This window comes from Hemiscyllium ocellatum, chromosome 8 (assembly GCF_020745735.1).
Source record: "Hemiscyllium ocellatum isolate sHemOce1 chromosome 8, sHemOce1.pat.X.cur, whole genome shotgun sequence".
In the NCBI taxonomy this organism is placed as follows: Eukaryota; Metazoa; Chordata; class Chondrichthyes; order Orectolobiformes; family Hemiscylliidae; genus Hemiscyllium; species Hemiscyllium ocellatum.
Window position 1 is genome coordinate 39014802 of NC_083408.1, and position 25533 is coordinate 39040334.

Below are 25533 nucleotides of genomic sequence, written 5' to 3' on the forward strand. Positions count from 1 at the left end.
TTAGATTCTCCCACTGGTTTGCGGGGGGATGTAGCGGGTTAACTTAAGAAGTTGTCTCAGATCAATCTTTAGCTTCTCAGATTAGTCACTCTGAGCCCTGCAGAGCCACTGCTTAACCAGACTATAAATAGATCAAATTCTGTTTTTAAATGAGATGGAAATTTTACAGATGTTTAGAGATCCCATTCTGCAGTTTGAACCTTTTTATCCTTAAAAAGAAACAATTGCTTTTGTATAGTGTGATTTACAAGTATCACTGGCAAGCACTACATCAATGATAGGCTATGCATTGAGATACAGAGAAAGCCATCTCCTGAAATGTATAGGTGAATACCTGTTTTCTGAAAAACATTATTAAAATGTCCTTGACGTGCAATTCTGCTATATTATATGAGTATGAGTTTATGCTGTTATAACTTGGATGCAATCCATGATTACTATGTTATTTGAAAGAGAATCTTTTAACCTAAAATGTTCAAGAACTAGTGTCAGAAATTGAATCAGAAATTTCCTGATTCTAATACTCCAACCCTTTGCAATTAAGGCTAAAATACCATTGACTGAATTCTTGAATGCTACACCTTATTAATCTAAGCTGCATTATATAAGAAAATATCTAAATAAACAAGACTGCATTTTAATTTATTTAATATAATGCAAAATCTTATTAGGGACCCAAGCACATATTTTATGGCTGTACCTTATCAGAGTGTTTTCTAATTGGCTGCTCACAATTTCCATGGCAACTACTGGGCTAAGTAGCAAAGCTTCAGCGTATCAGCACCTTAGCCAGGTATTAAAGCTGTAAAACTCACCTTCAAAGTTCACACCCAACTATAGTTAGATACCCATAAACCGCTATCTTAATCAAACAGTGCTGAAACATATCTTCTCTGGCCAGAATTAATTGAAGCCTCTAAATCTAGTGATAAGAACTAACAAAAAAAAGCAGGAGTTTTCATTGCAGCTTTGACTGACGACTGGTTGCCATGGCAACAACTGGCAGGAATCCAGTCTCTCACACTTCTTTCCACTTTCACACAAGAAGCCTTAGCAAAATTGTTGCAAGTAGAAATCAGGAAGAAAACACTCGATTCATTGAAGTTGTGCCTTGCTCAAAGGAAGATTGTTTTAGTTGTTGAAGAGAATGAACACGAATGCCATCAGTGGAGAAGCTCCTCAGGGTGGTATTCTCAGTTCCACCATCTTAAAGTTGTTCCAGCAATGGCCTTCCCTCCTTCATAAGGCCAAAGTGAGCTGAAGCAGTCAGTTACCATATGCAGCAAGACCAGCAATGTTCAGGCTTGGGCTGATAAGCAGCAGGAAACATTCACGCCACACAAAAGTATTAGGCAACAAGAGAGCAAGACAGAATGTAATCGTCTTCCTTTGGCAGTCTATGGCACACACAGACATCTAAATCCTGGGGTTAATGTTGATTAGAAACAGAACTGTAAGTACTCTGGCTACAAAAACAGTTCAGAAGCTGGAAGTTCTCAGACAAGTAGCTCAGCTCTGACTTTCTGAAGCCTGTCATTGTTGGAACAACTTTAAGATGGTGGAATTGGGAATACAACCATGTGGAACTTCTCTACTGATGTCATATGTGTTGATTCTCTTCAACACCTAAAATAATCTTCCTAAGAGCAAGGCAAAACTCCAATGACTAGAGTGTTTTCTCCGTGATTCCTACCTGTCAACCATCTACAAGGCAGAAGTCAGGAGTGAGATGGAAAGTGCTCCACTTTTTTGGATGACTGACTTTAACAACTCAAGAAGGTGGGCACAATCTGGGACTGATCAGCTCACTTGACATGCATTCCATTCACCACCTTAAGCATTTACTTCCTCTATCACCTGATGTGCAGTGACAGCAGTGTGTACCAACTACGAGATGCACTGCAGCAACATTCCTGAGCCCAGTTCAAAACCACCTTTCAAATCTGCAAGGTCTACCACACAGAAATACAAGGACTTCAGCCGTATGGGGACACCACCACCTGCAAGTTCTCTTCCTAGATACATCATCACAATTTAGAATTATATTACTATTTTTTCACTTGCGTTCAAACAGCATCTGGATATGCCTGATGTAGATAGGGTGCAATGATTCAAGAAGGTGGTTTGCTATTACTTCCTTAATTGCCTCCCAAGAGCAAATGTGGACAGTCAATAAATGCTGACATAACCAGCAATGGCCACTTCTTATGAAAGAAAAATGAGTCCACACGTGCAACCTAGATTAATGAATGTAACAAGTAAGCAGCCTTTAGAAATGGATGCATTCCCCACTGAGTTTGATAGGGCAACATGCCTTTGATACATGTGGTGAACCAGTAGTTTGTCCATCTTTCAGGAAGGGAGAGTTCTTTCTGCAATAACTGACCTCTTCTGGATGATCTTTCATTTTCTACCTTGCATCAACCTAAGATCATCCAAGGAGCAGGAGAATCGGCGTTTCGGGCATGAGCCAGGAAGAAGGGCTCATGCCCGAAACATCGATTCTCCTGCTCCTTGGATGCTGCCTGACCTGCTGCGCTTTTCCAGCAACACATTTTCAGCTCTGATCTCCAGCATCTGCAGTCCTTACTTTCTCCAAGAAGATTTCAACCTAAGATCATCCAACATCCGCTGTCTTTGTCCTTTCTCATACAGAGTCCTGCTTATCCCTACTTTCTTCTTCCTATCCATACCAAATCACTTGCTCTTGTTAATATATTACCCCCACTTCTTCAGCCCTTGTCTTGTGCTTTTTTTTGTGGCTCTTCATTGCACATCTTTTGGAAATCCAAGTATTCTGCATCTACTTGTTCCCCTTTAGCAGGTGGGACAAGATTGAGTTGGGATATCTGGTCGTATGGACGGGTTGGGTCTGCTTCCATGCTGTACATCTCTATTACTCTATGACATTCCTGAATAGAGACATCAAAAAGCACCAATAAATAAATTTCAGAAACAATTTTTGAAAACCATGTTGAATTTGGCTGATCACATTGATTCAAGGTATATTGCTAGGACTTCCTTAATAATTCCAGCATCTTCCTCAACAACTCAGGAATTCAGGATAACTGGCGTGCATGTTCCCCATTATCTCCCATCCTGAATATTGATGGAACAGTTGCTAGCTTCCAATCCATGATGCCTGATCTAGAAGCTGGGGAAGTCATAACCATTGCATCCACAACTATGTAGTCCTGGGATGTAGACTATCCTGAGAATTTATTGCTTCAAGTGTCTCTAGTACTTTTTTCCTGCTAAAGCGGACTACTTCAATTCTTATTAACCCCTTGGTACCTCCTTCTGGGTACAAATACCATTGCCCCGAAGACAATTATGGTGATTGCAAATAGCATTGCTGAAGATTGTGAGATGACACAAGAGCGCCATCTACAGTAGCCCTGCTGACTATATCAACACAAGCCTTTGTCGCAGCGATGGAAAACACTCCTCTACATTTTATCCATTGTTTCTCCATGTCCATCCATCTCCCCCCACAAACCTGGATCCCATTCCAGAAACACACGCAGTTAGTGTAGAGACTTTAAACTATGGTATTTCTAGCCTGCAAATATGTGGCTTTAGCATTCAACAGAATCAGCTTAACTAATAAGGGGCACATGCTCATAGAGAATGTTAGGACTATGATGAATACTCAAGAGTTAAATACAATTGATCTCAGCATTTTTGAATAAAGTTATAATGACCAAAAAAAAACCTTAGTGGGAATAAGAAAAATATAAACCAAGCTACACCAACAAAAACATAACTATGTGCAACTCTGAAGGAAGCAAGAGACCTGAAGACAGATAAACTTACATTGAGGACTTCAATGCTGGAGGAATGATGGTTTGATACAAACACATTTTTAATCATATCAGTTCCAATCTAAGAAAATTAGCCCTGCTCAGTATTAAAATAGCAACATTGTGAACTGTGAAATACATTCTGCTTTTCAAAATGAATGTGTAAAACACTGGTATCCACACACAGCATTGAGACCTAGCAAGTACTAACTTAAGGAGAGACAAAAAATTGCAGATGCTGGAATCCAAGGTAGACAAGCTGGAGGCTGGAAGAACACAGCAAGCCAGGCAGCATCAAGAGGTGAAGTCCTGAGGAAGGGTTACATCCAAAATGGTGACTTCTCCACCCCCTGATGCTGCCTGGTTTGCTGTGTACTTCCAGCCTCCTGCTTGTAGACATCAGTGCTAACTTAAGGGCCAGGGGAATTTGATTGGTGATTTCACCTGCATAAGTCACAAGTATTATCTTCATTCCTCCAGCAAGAATTCCTATTCCCACTGTTACTGGAAAGTGCCAGTAAATGTACAATGAAGACAGGACATGATTTTCCCCCAGGTGATTGTTGTCCCTGTCAATACTGGCTCAGGTCATTTTAACTTGTGATGATAGCATACACAAGGTTAGAATATTGGATTAGCCACCCTTTTTACAGCTGTCTTGATTTTTGCTTGCATTGACTTTGTAGGTTTTATTGAACTGCAGTCCGAAATTTGCATTCAGACTTACCTTGCTCTCTCAAAGACCTCAAGAACGGACTGAATTTCTTTATTGTACCACTTCCCCTTCTCAAATGTATGAGTCAGCTCAGCTACCAGCAGTGGATTACAGTGGATTTGTGTGGCTCACTGGAAGATTCTCTCATGTTATATGAATTCCATTGGTGTTCTATTCATTCTGTGGATTTTCCATTAATATTTTAAATGTACATTTTCCACTGCAAACTATGCTTTTTCTGATTTTACAGCTGCAGTGTTAAGTCCGAAGCAATTGTTAGAAGCAAGTGTGTGATGTCACACACTTGCACGTATTGCAAAGTCTCTGCATCAATCAAGCTCTTCATTGTCACAGTCTAATCTCAGATTTGATTTAAATGTTTTATTTTGTAGTTACACACACAGGCTGATTTTGGAATTCTCAAGCAGGTTAATCTCCCTTCATGATAGCTGCAGGGTTGCTGATGTCTGCTCGCTACAAGTTAGGGACATTTCTACTTTAAAATGCTTGCAGCAGATGGTTGAGAGTTGGGGACACCACCACTTCAGTAATCAACTCATGATGCATACGTCTGCTTACAGACTTAGCAAAATTTAGGTTTTCTTCAATTCTTTCAGAAACCAAAATCATGCAATAGTTGTACATTTTGCACATTGTTGGACAATTATTTTCTCAGAGGTTCATTAGTCAGTGGAAATCTCTTCCCCTAGAGAGCAGTGGAGGCTGGGTCATTGAATATATTCAAGCCTGAGCTACAAGGCTTTTTTTGTCGACAAAGAAGCCAAGTGTTCTAGAAAGTGGACCACAACCAGGTCAGCTATGATCTGATTGAATAGTACAGTGGACTCAAAGGGCCTATTCCTAAAGCCTTTGTTCTTATGTTGACCCCTGATGTAAGCCAAAACAAAGGTCGGTACTCCAAGGGAGATTGTGAGATACAAAGCAGTAGTGGCTACCATTGAGTTTGCATCAAGTTACAACAGCCAGGTTCCCCACTCTCTCAGCTCTCACCAACAAGGTGGTCATGACCATTTTCATGTGTCAAAATGGAGTCACAATGGGAACATATCGGCAGATACTAGCCTAAACTTTCTATCAAATGTGAACAAGGGACATTGAATGGTACGAAGTCAGCAGCAGCCTTTAAAAGAAATAGCCTGTGGACTCAAGCTGTCTTGGTACCTTCTTGTAGCAAGTAATTGACAGGCCAGCCACCTCTTGGACAATTAAGATGGTTGACTAGATTTAACTCGGGTTATTACCTATAAACTAGCTTTAACTTCCTTGTTAGTCTAGCTATTAATATTGCTGTAGCAAATTGAACCAATCATATTTCAAGTACTTTGTGACGTGTTGGTGCTTCTTTGTATCAGGAGTTTATTTATTTTGCATGCAAATGGCAACACTGATCAATAGGCATAATTTGAGTTTGCATTCAAGCACTACATGGCTACTTCATATGTGGTTATTGATTTATTAGTATAAGACTCCAATCATTTAATTCTAAAAGCTTACTAACATTTTGATTGAGTATATGTTTCTAAGTTTTCTTTTCTCCAAAGACCATTATGCTTTATGCTAATATATTCTTCTGAAATATTCATAGCACAGAATATGGAGATCAAACCCAATCAATAACAGCAGCTTGGAGTTAAAGCTTGCTTACAAATTGTACAAAATTGCAGGGGTCCTCATCTGTACCTACTGGGCATATAGTGACAATGTGGCTGGGTGGGCAAGTAGGTGGGCAGGTACAGGATGTAGTGTGGGGACTGTTTTTAGCCTAATACACACATGGCAGAGAGGCATTTCTGCATTGGATGTTTTATACTTGGGTAGCTTATCTTAACTACCTGTGAACATTGTAAACTGCTTCATATGCTACTTTGGATATTGTGCCAAATCACTGGCTGGGTTTAATACAGATGCAGAATCATAGACTCCCTGCAGTGCATTAGGAGCCCATTTGGCCCATCAAGGAGCATGCCACACAGACCCACAACCTATCCCTGTAATCCCAGATTTAACATGGCCAATCCACCTAGTCTGCACTTCTTTGGGCTCTTGGACGATACTGGAGCATCCAGAGGAAACCCATGCAGACACAGGGAGAAGGTACAAACTTCACACACTCACCCAAGGCTGGAATTGGGCTCAGGTCCCTGGCGCTGTGAGGCAGCAATGCCAATCACTGTGCTGCCCAGTTCTGAAAAAGGGGCATTGGACGTGGACATTAACCTTGCTTTCTCTCCACAGATGTTGTCAGACCTGCTGAGGTTCTCCGGCAATTTCTATATTTGTTTAAGATTTCCAGCATCTGCAGTTTTAGAGATGTACAGCACGGAAAGAGACCTTTTGCTCCAACTGGTCTGTGGTGACCAGATATCCTCAATTAATGTAGTCCCATTTGCCAGCAGTTGTCCCACATCCCTCTAAACCCTCCCTATTCATATACCCATCTCTATGTCTTTTAAAGTTGTAATTATACCAGCCTCCACCACTTCCTCTGTGACTACAGTTCCAAACATGCCGAATTCCGGCTTCTATAGGACGGTGGCATATTTCCTTGGGAATTGGTCAGCACACGCTGTCCACGGGGTAAGGGGCAATTCCCTGAATAACATCCTTGTGAATCACTTCTGCTGGTATTACATCCTCTAAACGTGTCCTTAGTCTCGCAACCCTGGGTGTAAACTGCACCCAGTGATGTCATGCTCTCCACAACATGATAAGCCAATATATCATCCTGGCAAATCCCAGTGCAACGCCAGTTACAGGGGTAGGGGAAGGGAGTTGGAATATGAATATCTGGGCTTGAGGGTTGCCTGAAGTACTTCAGTTCCAACCTGAGGGTCCACGAACTCAGAAATGCCACCAATTATTGCCATCCCTCAGCAGACGGATATGATGCTGAAGGGGCAAGGAATGGGGGCGGCTGATCCCGGCTGGAAAAGGAGCGGGTGAACTCTTGGCGAGGTGGCTCCGAGAGACAAACACACACACACAGAGCAATAAATTGCGCGGGACAAGGCTTTTTGGGAGGGGGAGGCTTACCCGCCAGACTGTTGTAACACTCGATCTCGCTACTCTCCAGCAGCCTCCTCTCCTCCTCGGTCAGTGTGACCGGCGCCCTCCCGCAGGAGGAAGGCTGCGCCGGGACAGCCGGAGACGGGGACGGCGACGAGTCCGGGTCGGTGACCGCCAGGAAGCCCTTCATCTCCAGCAGAGCCCGGTGATACTTTCCGATGGCTTCTCGGAATTTTTTCGCCTTGTAGCACTGGTTGCCCTGCAGCTTGAAGTCCAGGGCTCTGTGAAGGGTGCCCTGGGAGTCCGGCTGACCGTGCTCGCACTTGGAGACAGTCCGGGGAGTAGCTGACCCACCAGCATCCCCTGGCCGCCCAGCGTCCGAGCTGCTCTGGGTCCCAGGCACCGCTTTCTCTTCCATCTCTTAGCTGTTGCTGCTGCCACCAGCGCCGACCCGAGACCTCATGTTTGCTCGCACACCTTCTGCTGGCTGGTTTGACTGTTTCCGTCTCTCTGCTCAGAACTGATTGCAGGAATTGTCCACCACACACTCCGATCTGCCCTTCTTATGTGTGTGTGTGTGTTTTTTTCCTCCTTTAAAAAATCATTGGCTGTAAATTGTCGACCCGGAAGAGTTGGAACCATCCACACGTAATCCAACCCTGATTCAGTTTTTAATTTAAAGCGATCAGTGTCTAGAGAGGTGAGCAGAAGAAGGAAATCACAGAGAGAGTTGGAAGCGGTTTGGAGAGAGAGAGAGAGAAGCGCGGTCGAGGTTAAATATACCTCGAATCACCCTTCAAATCGTACATTTAAGACGTGTTAACGATTGGTCGAATTCACTGCAGGGTATAAAAATCTCTCTCTCTCATACACACACACACCAGATCAGCCACACCCTCTAACAAAAAAATCACCAGTTTTGTACATCACCACACAACCTCAGCAGGTCTGTTAGCATCTGTGCAGAGAGAGAGAGAGAGTCAATGTTTTGAGTCCAATGTGACTTCTTCAGAACTGAAGGTGGCCGGAAAAGTTTTTTTTTAATTATTGAATTTTTTTTATCAGCTTTGCGTTATGACATTGGTTAGGTACACTGGGCTAAAAGACCCCACAGTGATGGAGTTTCATTTTAATGCTGCCGGGGGGGAGCATAGGGAGAAGACCAGGTAGCTCCAATGGGAAAGGTGGAAAAGGCTAAGGGAGTGGGAATGGAACTTTAACAGCAGGGATGTGGGTGAACCGCCGATGTTAATGATGGGCATGAATGGCAGAGGTGAAAATGTGTTGCTGGAAAAGCGCAGCAGGTCAGGCAGCATCCAAGGAACAGGAAATTCGACGTTTCGGGCATAAGCCCTTCCTGATGAAGGGCTTCTGTCCGAAACGTCGATTCTCCTGTTCCTTGGATGCTGCCTGACCTGCTGCGCTTTTCCAGCAACACATTTTCAGCTCTGATACTCCAGCATCTGCAGTCCTCACTTTCTCCATGAATGGCAGAGGAACAGGTCAGCCTTACTGAGAGCAAACCCGGGGGGGCGAGAGGGTTCGAAGCAAAATAGAGGATAGTTTCCTTCATGCCTAACGATTGGGGAGTTCTGCCCTCCCGGTTTCCACGACCTTTTGCCCCCTTCCCTCCTTCCCCTAAATGCAGGTTGTTTTAATTTCACACTGCTCCATCTCCTGCCCAAGACCAGCTTTTGGAGTGTCCATCCTCAGATTCGTGCAAGCTTGCTTCCCCCAGCCACCGCCCCTTTTTCATTCTGTTGGTGTTTTTGTGTGTTGGGAAATAGCTCAGCTGGCAATGAATTTGGACAAAGATTTGGAAATGACTCATGTTCCATCGGGTGCCCGCCCAGTCACGCCCTCACCTGACCCCCGCTCCACCAGCAATGCCCTAAATGTGTCACCTCCACCGTAAGATCGCAGGAGCAAAAATTAGGCCATTCGGCCCATCTAGTCTGCTCTGCCATCCAGTCATGGCTGATCTGTTTTTCCGCTTTCTCCCCGTAACTTTCGATCCCCTTGGCACCGTTCATCACCTCGCCGTCCCCCTGCTATACCCTCCTCCTCCGCCTCCCCATTCCACACTCAACCAAAAACCACCTCCCCCTTCATAACTGACAGCATTCAAATCCACTGCAGCATCCTTACTCTCAACCAATGAGCACAGTCAGTGACTGGTCGAGGGGTAAATTATGGCATGTCACTGTGATTTATTGTGCTTTTACAGTTTTAAGCAGTCATTGCTGTCCATAAGAGTTCAACTCAGCGACTGTCTTATTGTCTTTAGCAGATTGGAAATATAAACAATCTGAGAATGTTTTCTTCCTGTGTCCCATTCCCCTGATCTATTGGACACCTTAAAGCCAGCCTGCACTCTATTAGCACTGTATTCCATTTTGTTTCCAATAGTTTAAGTAGCAGGTTTTGAATATGCTGCATAATTTAATTAACTGCAGCCTACTACTTTCCATGCATTTCTTATTTATATCCTGCAGTACTGTGCAAACGCCTCGTTCGTTAATCTGGAACGAGTTTGTCTGCTATTCTGACGGGGGTGTAAAACTGTTTACATTGTCTGTTAATGTATCGGGCGCGGCTGCTCCACATGGAGATGTCAGACTTGGTTGGGCTGATCCCGCATCATCTATTTCCTAAACTTCACGTGTCAGCTTTAAGACCGAGCTTCAGCAGGTGGAAAAGTGTTCCGATCGTCCAAGTCTCCTGTTCTGCATGAGCCACAATGCTTTGCAATCAGGCTGGCTGAAATGCTGCTACGGTCGTGATCTTCATTGCAAAGATGATCTGCTCCAGTCTCTGCCAAACGTAGTAAAGGCATCGAGTGCCAGACTGTAAACGCTGTAAGACAGCTATGTATTGCGATTAAATAGACCGTCTGCCAGGAACGTGAATCCAAATAAAGAAAATGGTGCAGAATCATCGTTAACACTCAGTTTAAAAATAACTGAGTGAAGGTATCGTGAGATACCTTCAATGTAATTTACTAACTGGTGTGTTCTTGTATATCTCTCTTTACCCTTCTGATAATTCCAAAACTGGTTTGAAATGTATGGTAAGCATATCATATTTTCTTGGAAAATCACATATTTTGACATGACAATGTTAAAGCTTAAATGTTTATTTTTATTAGTCATAGGCCTTACTTTACCTGGAACTGGTCACTATTCATATGCTAACTAATTTCTAACTAATGAACTGGTAATTCCTATAGACGATACTATAGTGATTATGTTACAGGACTTATAACCCAAAAACATGAATTCTAATTCTATTAATTAAATAAATGGAAAAAGATCTGGATTGAAAAGCTAGACTCTGTCTTGGTGAGCATGGAACTATAGCATTATTATTTTTTTTAAAAAAATCTAGTTTATTAATGTCATTCAGAGAAAGGAAATGTGTATTATGTCTTTGCCCATATACCTGCCTCCTAACTTACATCTTTGTGGGTGACTCCTAAGTGACGTAGCAAGCCAAATTCTATTAAAGAAGACATCTCACAATAAATGTCTCATGGGCAACAGAGACTGGCCTTATCGGTGACATATCTTTCCTTTGAAGGATAAAATATACAGTCTTCACAAATGGTACAGATGAATATTGTTCAGATGGAATCTAACTTAAAGGCAGGGTATCTGAGTTAACAATTTGAACCTACTGCTGGCTTGTATACCCTACGTTACTGTGCAACAGTGCAACATGTTTGCTTTGTACAGTATTGGCAAATGTAGCTGATCGTTCTTAATGAGGATCAACGTAACCCATAATCCTTCTGATCCATGAGGTAAGCTGTTATGTGTGACATGAGCTGTGAGCCTAATGTAATGCTTGATGTTGATAGCTCTGCGTACCTCAACATGGATCTTCTATTTCAAATGTGAGTTAACTGCAAACCTCTCTAACACAAATTGCATAAAGTATAGTATTAGTTATATTTCTATGCATTATTCAGAGTTGTGCCAAAAGCAGAGAAGCATTGTTTACTTACAGTAAGAAAATTAAACATGTTACTAACATAAAGAGCAAAGGGAGAAAATTACAGGAATTATTGTAAGACATCATTTGAACATAGAACGTTTCACCACAAGACAATATTGAGATTGGGATGGCAATATTATTTAAATTCAAACTAGGTATATATTTAAATAGAGAGAATGTAAAATCATCAGAATAGTGGACAGGATTATCTTGATCCCTACAATAATTTCTATGATAATGAGAAACAATGTTTGAAATATACTAGTTTCATTTTGGTAGTGAGAGTAAGGTTTATATTCTGGAATCTTTGTAATGTGTTGTTCTGAATATTGACGCTTATTTTATGTGGATTGATGCCTCCTTTTAAATAGCAGGCACATGCATTTGATACAAAATCATGAATTTCTTGTGTGAAAGTGCTGCCCTTCACTGCTTGCTCTTAACTCTGATCACTGGTAATAACGTGCAGAGTGGTGAGGTGAGGGGTAATGACCATGTGGCAGAACAAATATGAACAAGCCACTTCATCATTATCAAATTGTCAAATTTTAAACACTTAAATTTGTGGACAGCATCATAATGAATCCCCTCCGCACTTGACATCTGCACAAATGCTTCTAAGCATTTAGCATCGGATAATGATGAGGATTATGAACTGTGGCTGATTGTTGGTGTTCCTACTCCATCTGCAAGGAAGGTCCCAACTGCTACATCATTTGTGATTATCTATCACAGTCAGGCAAATTATGAACAAGTGACCTTTGTTAGTTTGAATTACTCAAATCCATCAACCAAAGCTTTTTGGAAACTACAATGAGGCCCTTCTAATGACTTTTTAAATGATAGCTAAAATTTGGAATGCAGAAGTTGCTGTCTTTTGTCTGTACTACAAACTCCACTTTGTCCATCTCTCTCTTTTGCAAATGCCTGAGGTTAAACAGCTCATTTGCAATCCTAGATCCAAATTTGACCAAGCAATGAGCATCTAACTACAAATCTACCCAGTCACCAAAACTTCCCATATCTATCTCCATAATAGTGTTTCACTCTGTCTCTGCCTCAACATATGTGTTGCTGAAATCATCACCCAATTTATTTTAAACTTCTCAACATGACTATTCCATTGCCTTCCCAACCAACACCCAATATTCCCCTCTATTCAAACTTGAGGCTAATCCCAAAACTCAGCTATCTATATCCTAACTTGCACCCATTTCAGTTCATGCTCACCCATCACTACTAAGCCCAATATCCTACATTGGCACCCCATGTGGCAAAGCCTCAAATTTAAAACTCTTGTCTTAAACTTCAAATCAATGCAAGGCCTCACCCATTCTTATCTCCCCCAGTCCTACAATGCTTTCACATCCCTGCAGTGCTCCCAATCTGACCTCTTGTACATCCCTGATTTTAATCATACCACCACTGGCAGACGAGTCTTCAGCTGAATAGGTGTAAAGCTCTGGGCTTCCATCTTTAACATTTTTCTTCTCAAGTTTTCTCTCTCCTTTCAAGATCCTTCTTAAAACCTACATTTCTGATAAGATCACCTCTCTTAATTTCCCCATACATAGCCAATTGCCATGTTTCATTACACAATACTCCTATGAAGTACTTTATTAAAAGTGCTATATAATAATAAATTGCTGTTGTTGCTTTAAAGATTATAATTCAATATTTAGGTGATAAATATCTAGTAAATAGAAAACCTAAGTGACACCTATTGTGTAAGGTGCTGGATGAACTATTTACCACTCAGGGCTCTGTAGCTACTCAATGTCTGTGCAAAATGCTCTGTTCATATAAGTACCGCACTGTGATGTCACTCTTACTTACAATGTGCTTTGAAGTAACAGAATATTTAATGTAAGAAAATGGTTAACATTGCAAAGAAAAATTCCTCTCTGGCAATCATGCACTTAACATGATAACTATGTCTAATAAACTTATGGTTCTCTAATGAGTTCTGAAAAAAACTCAAGGCTGTCTCTGTACACCTGATGGTGAATTCTGGTTTTGATATAGTGATGAGCAGCTTGCATGTTACTTATAGAATCTGTATTCTCCGTAGAGGCTCAGTTACTAAATGCAACTGATCCATGAAGATCAGGATGACCCTGGACTTCATCTCTACATCTATTGAGTAAACGCATCTCAGCTGAGGTGCTCTTCTGCCAGATGGTGCCACCCAATAAACCAGTACTCGCTTCCCTAACCATTAAACACCTTCTAATTATTGTACATGTTAATATTGAGTGACTAGTTACTGCTTGTACCTCTATAACTGCACCTTTTAGAATGGGGAAAGAAATTAATAGGGAGGGGCAATGCAAATCAAATGTCAATGCATAGAATGGCAACGGAGTTGACCTATTTCTCCCCACAACTTTTTGAATACTCCTATTATAAAAATGTAATGCTGAATATAATAACTATGAACATATATTGTATATAGTAGCTGGAAGAACCAGTAACTGCTGTTCTTTATTTTGATGACTTTAGCAATTAATGAATGGTAGAGTTGTCGACATCAAAAACAGATAAGGAATGAAGCTCTTAGTGAGTAAAGAGTAAGACTCATTATATGGATTTGGAAACATGTCCACAGAGGTCAGTATCCCAACACCAAGTCACCCTGTTTTTATGCATGCACTGTTTTTGATATTACACTGGCTTTCTCAGAGCCAGCTCTCAGGGTAGAAATATTTATTTTTTTTCTCTCTTTGTGCTTATTTTTTCCCCAGGACCCATGGTGTGTGTGTGTGTGTGCAGGTGTGAGACACAGTGAGAGACACAAAGTGCATGAATCTTTAATCAATTTCCACCACCAGGAAGATAGGAAAACACCCGGGTGGCCAGTGACAAGCAGTGCCCTTCACATCAAAGGGCAATGCTGTGTGATCAAACAGTGAAGGGGAGGGCAGGGACTAAATCAAAATAAGAGTTGGAGGGGGAAATAATGCACTCCACTCCCTGTGGTGCCCACCTCTCCCTGAACAACTCCAGAGTGTTGATGGACACCGTGTGCTCCTTCTCCAAGGTCACCCGGGCCCTAACGTAAACACTCCTATTTTTTTTTCTTTTTACTGTGTGAATCTCCTGTTTTTTTTTAGCAGTGCCCTTCACAAAGGGAATCTCCTGCTTATTTTTTTTCCCCTGTTTTTTTTCTTTTCTTTTTGTTTTTTTTTCCTTTACCGCCACACTACTGCCTAACTGCAGTAGTGCTTATTTTTTCCCCAGCACCAATGGTGTGTGTGCAGGTGTGAGATGCAGTGTGAGACACAAAGTGCATGAATCTTTATTCAATTTCCACCACCAGGAAGATAGGAAAACATCTGGGTGGCCAGTGACAAGCAGTGTCCTTCACATCAAAGGGCACTGCTGTGTGATCAAACAGTGAAGGGGAGGGCAGGGACTAAATCAAAATAAGAGTTGGAGGGGGAAATGATGCACTCCACTCCCTGCGGTGCCCACCTCTCCCTGAACAACTCCAGGGTGTTGGTGGACACCGTGTGCTCCTTCTCCAAGGTCACCCGGGCCCTAACGTAAACATTCCTATTTATTTATTTATTTATTTTTGACTCCTATACGCTTTTTTCTTCTTTTTTTAATTAACCCCCACACTACCGCCTAACTGCGGTAGTGCTTATTTTTCCCCAGCACCCATGGTGGGTGTGTGCAGTTGTGAATCCCCTGTTTATTTTTTTTTACAAGCAGTGCCCTTACAACTCCTGGGTTTTTTTTGGTTTTTTTTTTCTTTTTTTTAAACCCCCACACTACCGCCTAACTGCGGTAGTGTTTATTTTCCCCAGCACCCATGGTGGGTGTGTGCAGGTGTGAATCCCCTGTTTATTTTTTTTCTTTTTGTTTTTTTTTCTTTTTTTCACCCTTTTTTCTTTTTTTCTCGGGAGTGCTTATTTTTTTCCCCAACACCACACACTTCCGGTTTTTTTTATTAACCCCCACACTACCGCCTAACTGTGGTAGTGCTTATTTTCCCCAGCACCCATGGTGTGTGTGAGCAGGTGTGAGACACAGTGAAAGACACAAAGTGCACAAATCTTTATTTAATTTCCACCACCAGGAAAAATAGGAAAACACCCAAGTGGCAGGTAACAAGCAGTGTCCTTCACATCAAAGGGCACTGCTGTGTGATCAAACAGTGAAGGAGAGGGCAGGGACTAAATCAAAATAAGAGTTGGAGGGGGAAATGATGCACTCCACTCCCTGCGGCACCCACCTCTCCCTGAACAACTCCAGGGTGTTGGTGGACACCGTGTGCTCCTTCTCCAAGGTCACCCGGGCCCTAACGTAAACATTCCTATTTATTTTTTCTTTTTTTTTCTTTTTCCTTCTTCCTTCTTCTCCTTCTTCAGGCACACACTGCCACTGGTCCAACTCCTGACTGGGAAAACACCCGAGTGGCCTGTGACATCTCCTGTTTATTTTTTTTTTCCCTTTTCTTTTATTCTTTTTTTTTCTTAACCCCCACACTACCGCCTAACTGCAGTAGTGCTTATTATTTTTATCCCCAGTACCCATGGTGTGTGTGTGCAGGTGTGAGGCACAGTGAGAGACACAGGTGTACAAATCTTTATTCAATTTCCACCACCAGGAAAAGTAGGAAAACACCCGAGTGGCCTGTGACAAGCAGTGCCCTTCACATCAAAGGGCAATGCTGTGTGAACAAACAGTGAAGGGGAGGGCAGGGACTAAATCAAAATAGAGTTGGAGGGGGAAATGATGCACTCCACTCCCTGCGGTGCCCACCTCTCCCTGAACAACTCCAGGGTGTTGGTGGACACCGTGTGCTCCTTCTCCAAGGTCACCCGGGCCCTAACGTAAACATTCCTATTTATATCTGTCAGCCAGGGCTCCCTGATTGGACCAGGTTAACAGCACCAATCAGGAAACTCATATTCTCTGAGGTCAACCTGCCCTGACCTTGTTACAATGTGTTTACCATTGAGAACCAAAATTGAAAATTGATGGTGTTTTCCCTTCCCTTGAGAACAATGGGCAATGGTGACAAAGCTGGGAGATTGCAGAGATATCAGACTCTTGACCACGAGAAAAAAATGCTGCTTTTTCACTTTTATATTTAAACAGGGAGTTCTGAATCTTGTTACCTTATTTCCAAGCATTTGCACCTCATAACTAGCTAAGCTTGCTTCGTTTCTATGCCTCTTTCAATTCTCCTCTCTTTCCCCAAGAAACTAGATAACATCAATTTCCAACATGAAAGTCAATGCAGTAACCTGGTAGTGGCACCTTGCATTTTGCTTCTCCAGGCCTTTGTCTGTCTTCACCACAATGCCCCTATGTGCTCCATGAACATCATCTTTTTACACCTTACCTCCAAGCAAGGTGACAGTGTCCAATCATGGCAGCTTTCAGCCCAACCCACACACCACTCAACTATTCAGGACTTCACTATGCAGCTCAGAGACACTTATGACTTGCAAGCTTTTTGGGCCAGTTTGCATGTATGAGCACACACACATCTCATATATTTACACACACACTGCAACTCATGACCCTTCATTTCGGTGCCATTCATTTTGCGCACCTAGAGGCTGCCAGACTCGATGGCTTGCATTGCTGTTTAATGCATAGGGAAAGTTCGCAGCTTGTCATAGGTTAGAGCACCAAGTAGTCAAGGGTTGGACATGTTGCTGCATGGTCCTGTGCTATGTCAATATTGCACCTACAGCATATGTCAGCTTACATGGTATATTTACTTATGCCCCGATCTAAGGGCCATTTCTCAAACTCAAAGGACATCCCCCTTGGGATCAAGGAGGAACCAAAGTCAGTTAAAGTTTGCCATCATTGTCAGTCAAGGGGGTAGTCTGGTACCAGTCCAGGGCTTTGGCCATGGTGAGTCCTGCAGGTCAGGTACAATCAACCTTGGGATTATAGACACGTCAGTCAGGATGTTGTGGAATGAGAAAATGGGAGGGTCTAAGTATGATGATAGCGGATGGAACAGTAATTAATGATGATGTACGAACAGGAGCGTTGATAAAGTGTTTCCAGTGAGTGAGTAGGAAGTACAGAGGACAAAAAGGTTAGTAGTATGGGAGGATGAGGTAGGTGAGAGCTGTTGAATGGACCTAATATAAGTAAGTATTAGACTTGTAGAGTCTTGATCTCAGGCATGTGTACTGATAAACTTAGAGTTAATGGTAGCCCTATGAGTGTACTGTAGCAGAGAAAAGACATTGGCATTTAACCTTGCGGAGTACAGATCATGTGCCCCTTCCCTGCATTGATGGACTGACTTGAGCTGCTAACTCAGTCCTGAAGCAGGTGATGTGACCTTCTTTGTTAATCAGCAGAGAAAAGGACAACCTTCCTCTCCACTATCTTGTCTAACAAAACGTCGAGATCAACACTTGGAACAGAATGGTGTGAAGGCGGTTCCTGTTTTGCAACATCTGAAGTGGTGTACAGGTCAGGTTTAACTGTGGCAACAGCACTGTAAACATTGCAAAGTGCAAGCATTGGTGAGCACCTCCAACTCTCCTGTTGCACAATTCCCAGAGACAGCCACCAAAAAGACCAGTTACGCATTTATGACTGAAGAATGGAAGATTGTATGACAGAAGTTGACATGGACAATGGTGGAACTAGCCACAATAAATCTCATTTGAAAAACCACTCTGACAATAACTGGAAAAATTCTGCACGATCTGTTTAAGACAAATAAATAAGATAATTTTTGAATGTCACGTTTAGAATAAGAGTTTGTTTAATTGGTTGATTGCAGCCTCAGAAATATGAAGTGCGTTAATTTTAACTTGATTTGTGTACCAGACAAAAACAAAGAATGTAACTGTGCACTTAAAATTTGTCTTGACAACAAAATAATTTTATTAGCAATGATGTACTAAGGTTCACATAATTTTCTAACTGCACTTTAAAAATTATGATACCAGACATGCTTCTAGTTACAGATGAGGGAAACAACTGAAAATACATTGTATCAAAATTTAGGGTTTTTGTTTGTAAAAGTATTTACTTGTGTACAATATAAAAGTCAAATGTCGGTATGCCTACAAATTGAACCACAGCCTAATGAACCTAATACTCATCCAGCTTTGCTTTGTGTTGAATAACATACCGATCAGTTGTTGGAATATATGACATAGATATGGTATTGGACAGCCACATGATTCAGGTTAATAACTACAAGTGTAGTTTATTAACAAATACAATTATATAGATAGAAACATAGAATAATACATAAGAAAGCCGCACTCTATTTACAAACAGGTTAATTGGTTTTATCAGGCTAACATGATCTGAAGTAATTTTTTTCAAGATTTGTTAGGAGTACTTTAATATGTATTTTAGTCTACATTTATAAATCAGAATACCCTTTGGGAATGTCATGGAATAGTGGTGGATCAGCATCTATAAGACTTTACTTTTCTGTCATTCCATCCATTGTCTCTTTGCTATCAGGTGGTTTCTTCATTATCCTAGTCTCCTGCAGTTAAACAATATAAACAGCAGCAACAAATTTCATTCATATAGCACACATAATGCAGAAGAGCATTTGACAAAAGCATTATTATCATAGAATCCCAACAGTAAGTAAACAGGCAATTAGGCCCAACAAGTTCATACTGACCCTCCAAAGAGTATCCCAGCCAGACCAACTCCATTACTTTATATTTCCCCTGAGTTATGCACCTAACCTACACATCCCTGAATACTATGGGCAATTTAGAATGGCCAATTCATCTAACCTGTACATCTTTGGAATGTGGGAAGAACCAAAACACCCACATGTAGGGGTATGGGTGGGTTGCGCTTCGGCGGGTTGGTGTGGACTTGTTGGGCCAAAGGGCCTGTTTCCACACTGTAAGTAATCTAATCTAACATCCAGGAGAAACCCACACAGACACAGGGAGAATGTGCAACTCCAAACAGACTGTTGCCCGTGGCAAGAATTGAAGCCAGGTCCCTGGCCCTGTGAGGCAGCAGTGCTAACTACTGAGTTACTGCACCACCCCCAAAAAAGGAAGCATTTTTAACAGCAAGCCACAGCATGAGTTATCAAAACAGCTGACCAAGATTTTTATCTATGAGGTAGGTTTTGAAGGTACATTTTAAAGAAGGGGAGAGTTGTAGAGGCTTAAGAGGGGAATTCTAAAACTTAGAGCTAACTGACATGCAAATTGGGTAACTTGGCTTCTTGAGCTCGACCCATCATTCAATAAGTTGTGGCCTTAACTTTATGTTCCCATCCACTCCGATAACCATGGATTCTGTTGTTAATCGTGATATTACGACCTCCAATAGGTGAACCTACAAAAATTGGGAATGTGTAAGAGACCAGAATCAGAAGAGCTCAGAGATCTCAAAGAGATGTAGGCCTGGAGAACTTTGCAGCAGGAGGGAGATGAAAGACCACTGAATGTCTTGGAAATAAAGGTGAAGATCTTGACATGGAGACATTCACTTGTGCATTGCCAGTATATTAGCAGAATGGTGATGAATGAGATGCAATATTAGATATGAGCAGTGGAGTTTTGGATGTGCATGAGATTATGTTGGATAAAATATGAGAGATTGATGAGGTAAGAACTGACACACTCAAATCTAGAGATGACAAATGGATGAACGAGCATCTCAGCAGCAGGTAAGCAGGTAAAGGAAGTTGGGAGTTGGAGTGTATTACGGACCTGGAAATAACAGAGCTTGGTGATGGCTACCTATATAATTGGAAGCTAACCTTAGCAATAAGGTTGTGAATGGTCAGGCTTAGCATCAGAGGATTGTCACAGATGGAAGGCCTTTTCTCACTGAAGATACTAATTAACTACTGTTGCTCTTCATTTTCTTTCAGTGATCATTTTTGGACCTTTCTCCCCATTTGTTGTGAATGATCTTTCCCCTTTACTCAGTAAGTACTAAATAATAGCATTTCACTTCTATGTCACATTATTCTTTGTCTTTCTGCACATTTTTATTTTATTCACACATGGGATGTGGGAATTATTGGCTGGGCCAGTATTTATTTCCCGTCTCTAGTAGCTCTTGAGAGGTGGTAGTGAACTGCCTTCTGGAGCCGCTGCAGTCCATGTGCTGTAGCTTGAACCACAATACTCTTTGGAGAGGAGTTCCAGGATTTTGACCCAGTGAGGGAATGCTGATATATTTCCAAATCAAGATAATAAGTGGCATGGAGGGAACTTGTTCCCGTATACGTTTTGCCCTTGGCCTTCTAGATGGAAGTGATTGTGGGTTTGAAAGGTGCTGCCTAAAGATCGTTGATGAATTTCTGCAGTGCATCTTGCTGCTACACACTGCTGTTACTGAGCACTGATGGGAGAGGGAGTGGATGTAGTGCCAAACAAGCAGGCTGCTTTCTATTGGGTGGTGTTAAGCTTCTTGAGTGTTGTTGGAGCTGCACCCATTCAGGCAAATGGGCCCATCCTGAAATATTAACCCATTTCTTTACTTTTACTGACTGTGTATTGAAAGTATTGCCCCACTTATGTTGAATACAAATTTCTGTTGAAGCTCTAAGCTCCACTTAAACCATAAGGGAGGCAAAGTTTTTTTTTGCAAGAACATGATGTATCAGAATAGGTTATGTTTTTAAATGGAGAGGAGTGCCAAATGAATATATTTGGTAGAACTGCATTTTGATTTAGCAGTTCCAGCTCTTCTGAAATAGCTATAAGGGTATTCACATTCCAAAAGCATTCACTTGGTGTGAGGGCCTGTCATCTCCTTCCAGTAGAATAAAAAAGCACAGATTTAAATAGAGAAACATTTCAGTCAGTTTTTGGCATACCAATCGACTGGATGCAGAATAATTGGATTCAATTATTTAAGGCAAGGTTTTGATATTTGCCTGTCTCTTACTCGAAAAGATATGCATTCTCATTCAGATATGATACAACACACAAGCCTGACACAGATATGCATTAAATTTAACTTCTCAAAGACATGTCTTCTGCTTCAACATTAGCATTAGGTCCTGTGAAAATTTGGAACAACAGCTTCAATTATTCATTACCTTTGAAATCCTGCTTTTCATTCCAACACTTTAACTCTGCAAATTCCTCTGAAAGACTGAGATTGATAGCAAAGGTATTCGTTAAGGAAAAAAGGTGGGGAAATTGAGTTAACATATACATCAACAATGAATAGTCAATGCTTGTTCTAATGTTTCTAAGACCCCTGTCCTTTATATGTTGTTTCAATCGGTCATTGCTGAAGAGGACTTTTTTTCCTCAGTTGTGTAATGAACCATCCCAAGATGCTTTACATTACGAAAAAGAACAAAGTATGACAGACACCAGTCACATAAGAAGGTATTAAATCAGATGATAAAAGAAGAAGGAGCTTTAAGCAGGCAAGTGAGTTGGAGAGATGAATTCCAATGGCCTGGGGGCTAGGCAAAAACTAAATGGATGGCCAGAAATCATGATTAAAACGTGGGATACGCAAGATACCAAAATTATGAATTGCAGCTATTTCGGGGGCGGCGGGGTTTATAGGGTTGATGGAGATTACTAGAAATAGGGAGGGTCGAGGCCACAGAGGGATTTGAAAGCAAAGAGGAGAATTTAAAATAAAATATTTTCTTGATCAGGAGTCACACGAGCATTTCATGAATGGGCAGCGGGGATATGGATGACCTCATGGTGGAGGGTAGAATGTGTGACATCTGTCGGGAGTATATCGGAATATTTAGGTCTGAAGGTCGTGAACATATGACTGAGGGTCACACAGAAAGTGAGCTGAGACAGTCAAATTCCTGGGATGAAGGAGTTGTCTTGTTGGGGAAAGGTTGAGCCTTGTTCCTTGGAATTTAAATGTTTGAGAGGTCATCTCATTGAAATTCAGAGTTGGGCGGGGGGGGGTGGGGGGGGGTGTTGATAGGTTGGACGTTCAGAGGAGATTTGCCCTCATGTGAGAAAGCTAGAACTTGGGGCTATCCAAGGCTGTGATGTTGAATATATTCAAGGTTGGGCGGCACAGTGGTTACCATTGCTCCCTCACAGTGCCAGAGACCTGGGTTCAATTCCTGCTTCAGGCAACTCTGTGTGTGGAGTTTGCACATTCTCCCCATATCTGCGTGGGTTTGCTCCGGTTTCCTCCCACAATCCAAAAATGTGCAGGTTAGGTAATTGGCCATGCTAAATTACCTGTAGTGTTAGGTGAAGGACTAACTGTAGGGGAATGGGTCTGGGTGGCGCTTCGGTGGGTCGGTTTGGTCTTGTTGGGCCGAAAGGCCTGTTTCCACACTGTAAGTAATCTAATCTAATCCAAATGTTTGATCTGCAATGGATTCAGATGTTGTGACTCCACAGAGAAGTGGAGCCATGTCCACAATCAGATCAGTCGTGATCTTATGGAATAGCAGAGAAGGCTTGGAGGTGGAGGTTTGGGGGGGGGAGTGGTTCGAAAATGGTCTTAATTTCCTATGTTCCACAATAAAGGAAGGGTACTATTGCATAAAGGTCACTGTCACGGCAATACAAATTAAAGTAGAGCCTTTAGAGCTGGAATAGAGAATGGCAAGGGCAAGGAGAGATTGAAAAAAAATCTCACTCACTGTATTGAAGTAGCATGGATAGTAATTTTAAACTTGAGATTGACAGACTAAAAGCCAGCACAGCTCACCTAGGACAGGATTAATGACCTTTATGCAGCATTGAATTTGAGGGGCAGAATCTTGGATAAGCTGGAGTATATGACAGGACCAGGTTTGTAAACGAGTAAGGAGTATGTGTGAGTAGGCGAAGCAGAATGTGACAAGGAGGTGGGAGATGTTAAGGAAGGAAAGTAGGAGGTCTTCACGATGGAAAGCTAAGAATAGAACTCAGTGTCAAACTGACTCCATGGCAGCCCTTGTTCCCCATCCAATAAATCTCCCGTTTGGCCAGTTGGGTCTTCCATCCTCCACCTTCCAGAACTTTTGATAATACTTACTTCTCCAAAGTTTTGCTTCAGTGGTGCACATTTCTCCTACTGACATTACAGAGGCTTACTGATTAAGCCAACAGCACCAAGAGCCTACCCATCATCTTTAATTGGAATGTAGGGCTGCAGGAGGTCAGTTAGGAGGCCTTTGATTAAAAGCAATGAGCTAGTCTGGCTTGTAACAAGTCTGGACTCAGGATCCCTGATCATTCCCGCGTTGGGATCCGAGGGGCATGACAAAATTCATGCAAAACAAGAGGGGCAAGTGAACCATACCGAGGAAAATAGAGCATGGTACATATTTGGAAACAGATCTGTTGCAATCAGATATCACCCAGAATAGTTTTCAGACAGGGATCAGGAGGGGTGCTATAAAAGAACCTCCAGACACCACAAAGTTAATGTTATGAGGTTAAATTAATGTTCATAGTAATTGTAGCTGGCTCATGAGGGATGGTGACAATGAAGGTATATCTGTACAAATGTGAAAGGCTTAGGAAATCCACAGGTTGGGGTTGGGAAGGATAAACTGAACTGAGATGAAAATTCAAATTGTTGAAGAGTTAGAGATAATTAGTGCAAAAACAGACTGAGAGAACATTTTTCAGTGAACCTTAGGTAGAGATGGAATGAAATGGCATTAATAGATAACTATCGTTTTTTAACAGAAAAGAGAAAACACAGAACAAAAACTAAACAGAGTTAGAGAATGGCTAGAGGACAGCACAGTGGCTCAGTAGTTAGCACCACTGCCACACAGCACTAGGGACCTGGATTGGATTCCAGCCTCAGGCAACTGTCCGTGTGGAGTTTGCACATTCTCCCCGTGTCTGCATGGGTTTCCTTCAGGTGTTCCAGTTTCCTCCACACAGTCCAAAGATGTTCAGGTTATGTCAACTGGCCATGCTAAATTGCCCATAGTGTCAGGGATGTGTAGGTTAAATGGATTAGACACAGGAAATGCAAGTTTACAGGGATAAGGAGCTGGGTTTAAGTCAGACTCTTCAGAGGATCATTGTGGACTGGATGGGCCGAATAGCCTGTTTTCACACTGTAGAGATTCTATGATTCAAACTAGAATAGATGTACAGGGCTTAGGTTACGTAGCGTGCAAAAAATGGACATGTGACGCTGTAAAGTTCTCTCTAATTACCATCTGTATTTAATTGACATATCGACTACCAACACTCCCCCAACCCCGTCACACAGCCCAAAACTAATCATTTCAATGATCTATCGCAATGGTTGTAGGTTTTCTCCAGAAAATCCTGAGTCATGCTCCCTCAATGCATGATGGGTAGCCAGAACTCCATGCCAGTGACGTACTATCATAAAATCAGACCACGAAGAGTTGATGATATGACACGACATGCATGAATATTTAAAGAAACAAGAACAGTCAGCATAGACTTGTTAATTGCAGATCATGTTTAAATAATGTAATGGCACTTTTGGAAGATAATAAAACTGGATTGGGAAGGAAGTTGTAGAAGTGTTTTTCAGAGGCATTGATAAGGTGCCATGTAAGAGAAAGAAAATTAAGGCATATGGAAAGAATTCAGTCGGATGGATAAAGGCAGAGGAATGACTATCTTACAGAAAGTAAATCCCAGAACCTAGGATAGTCAATCAGATTAATGTAGGTCTTGACATGATCCCTGTTGTGTAACTGAACATGCTTTGTTTTCTATTTTTATAAATAGAAATAATAACATTATAGTTTACTGATGATATTGACCATTGAAACTTTAACCAGGAATGTAAGATATTGCAGGAAAACAAAAAGCTTAGGGTCTAAAATGACTTCTGCAGTTCTGCAGTTGGCATAGTGGCCTGGTGGTTAGCACTGTGGCCTCACAGCTCCAGGGACCTGGGTTCAGTTCCAACCTTGGGTGAGTGTCTGTGTGGAGTTTATACATTCTCCCGTATCTGTGTGGGGGTGCTCTGGTTTCCTCCCACATTTCAAAGATGTGCAGGTTAGGTGAACTGGCCATGCTAATTTGCCCATAGTGTTAGGTGCATTAGTCAGAGGGAAATGGG

At 41.9% G+C, this 25533-nt stretch overlaps 1 protein-coding gene across 1 annotated transcript in view; it reads right to left on the bottom strand.

Annotated features, from left to right (window-relative positions):
- The window catches only part of LOC132818120 (tetratricopeptide repeat protein 9A), a 70087-nt gene extending 61690 nt beyond the window's left edge, over positions 1-8397 (bottom strand). The window contains exon 1 of the mRNA XM_060828825.1: positions 7573-8397. Within this exon, the coding sequence (XP_060684808.1) occupies positions 7573-7963 (391 nt within the window). The 5' untranslated portion in view covers positions 7964-8397. The remainder of the gene's footprint in view (positions 1-7572) is intronic.
- Positions 8398-25533: the final 17136 nt, after the last annotated feature.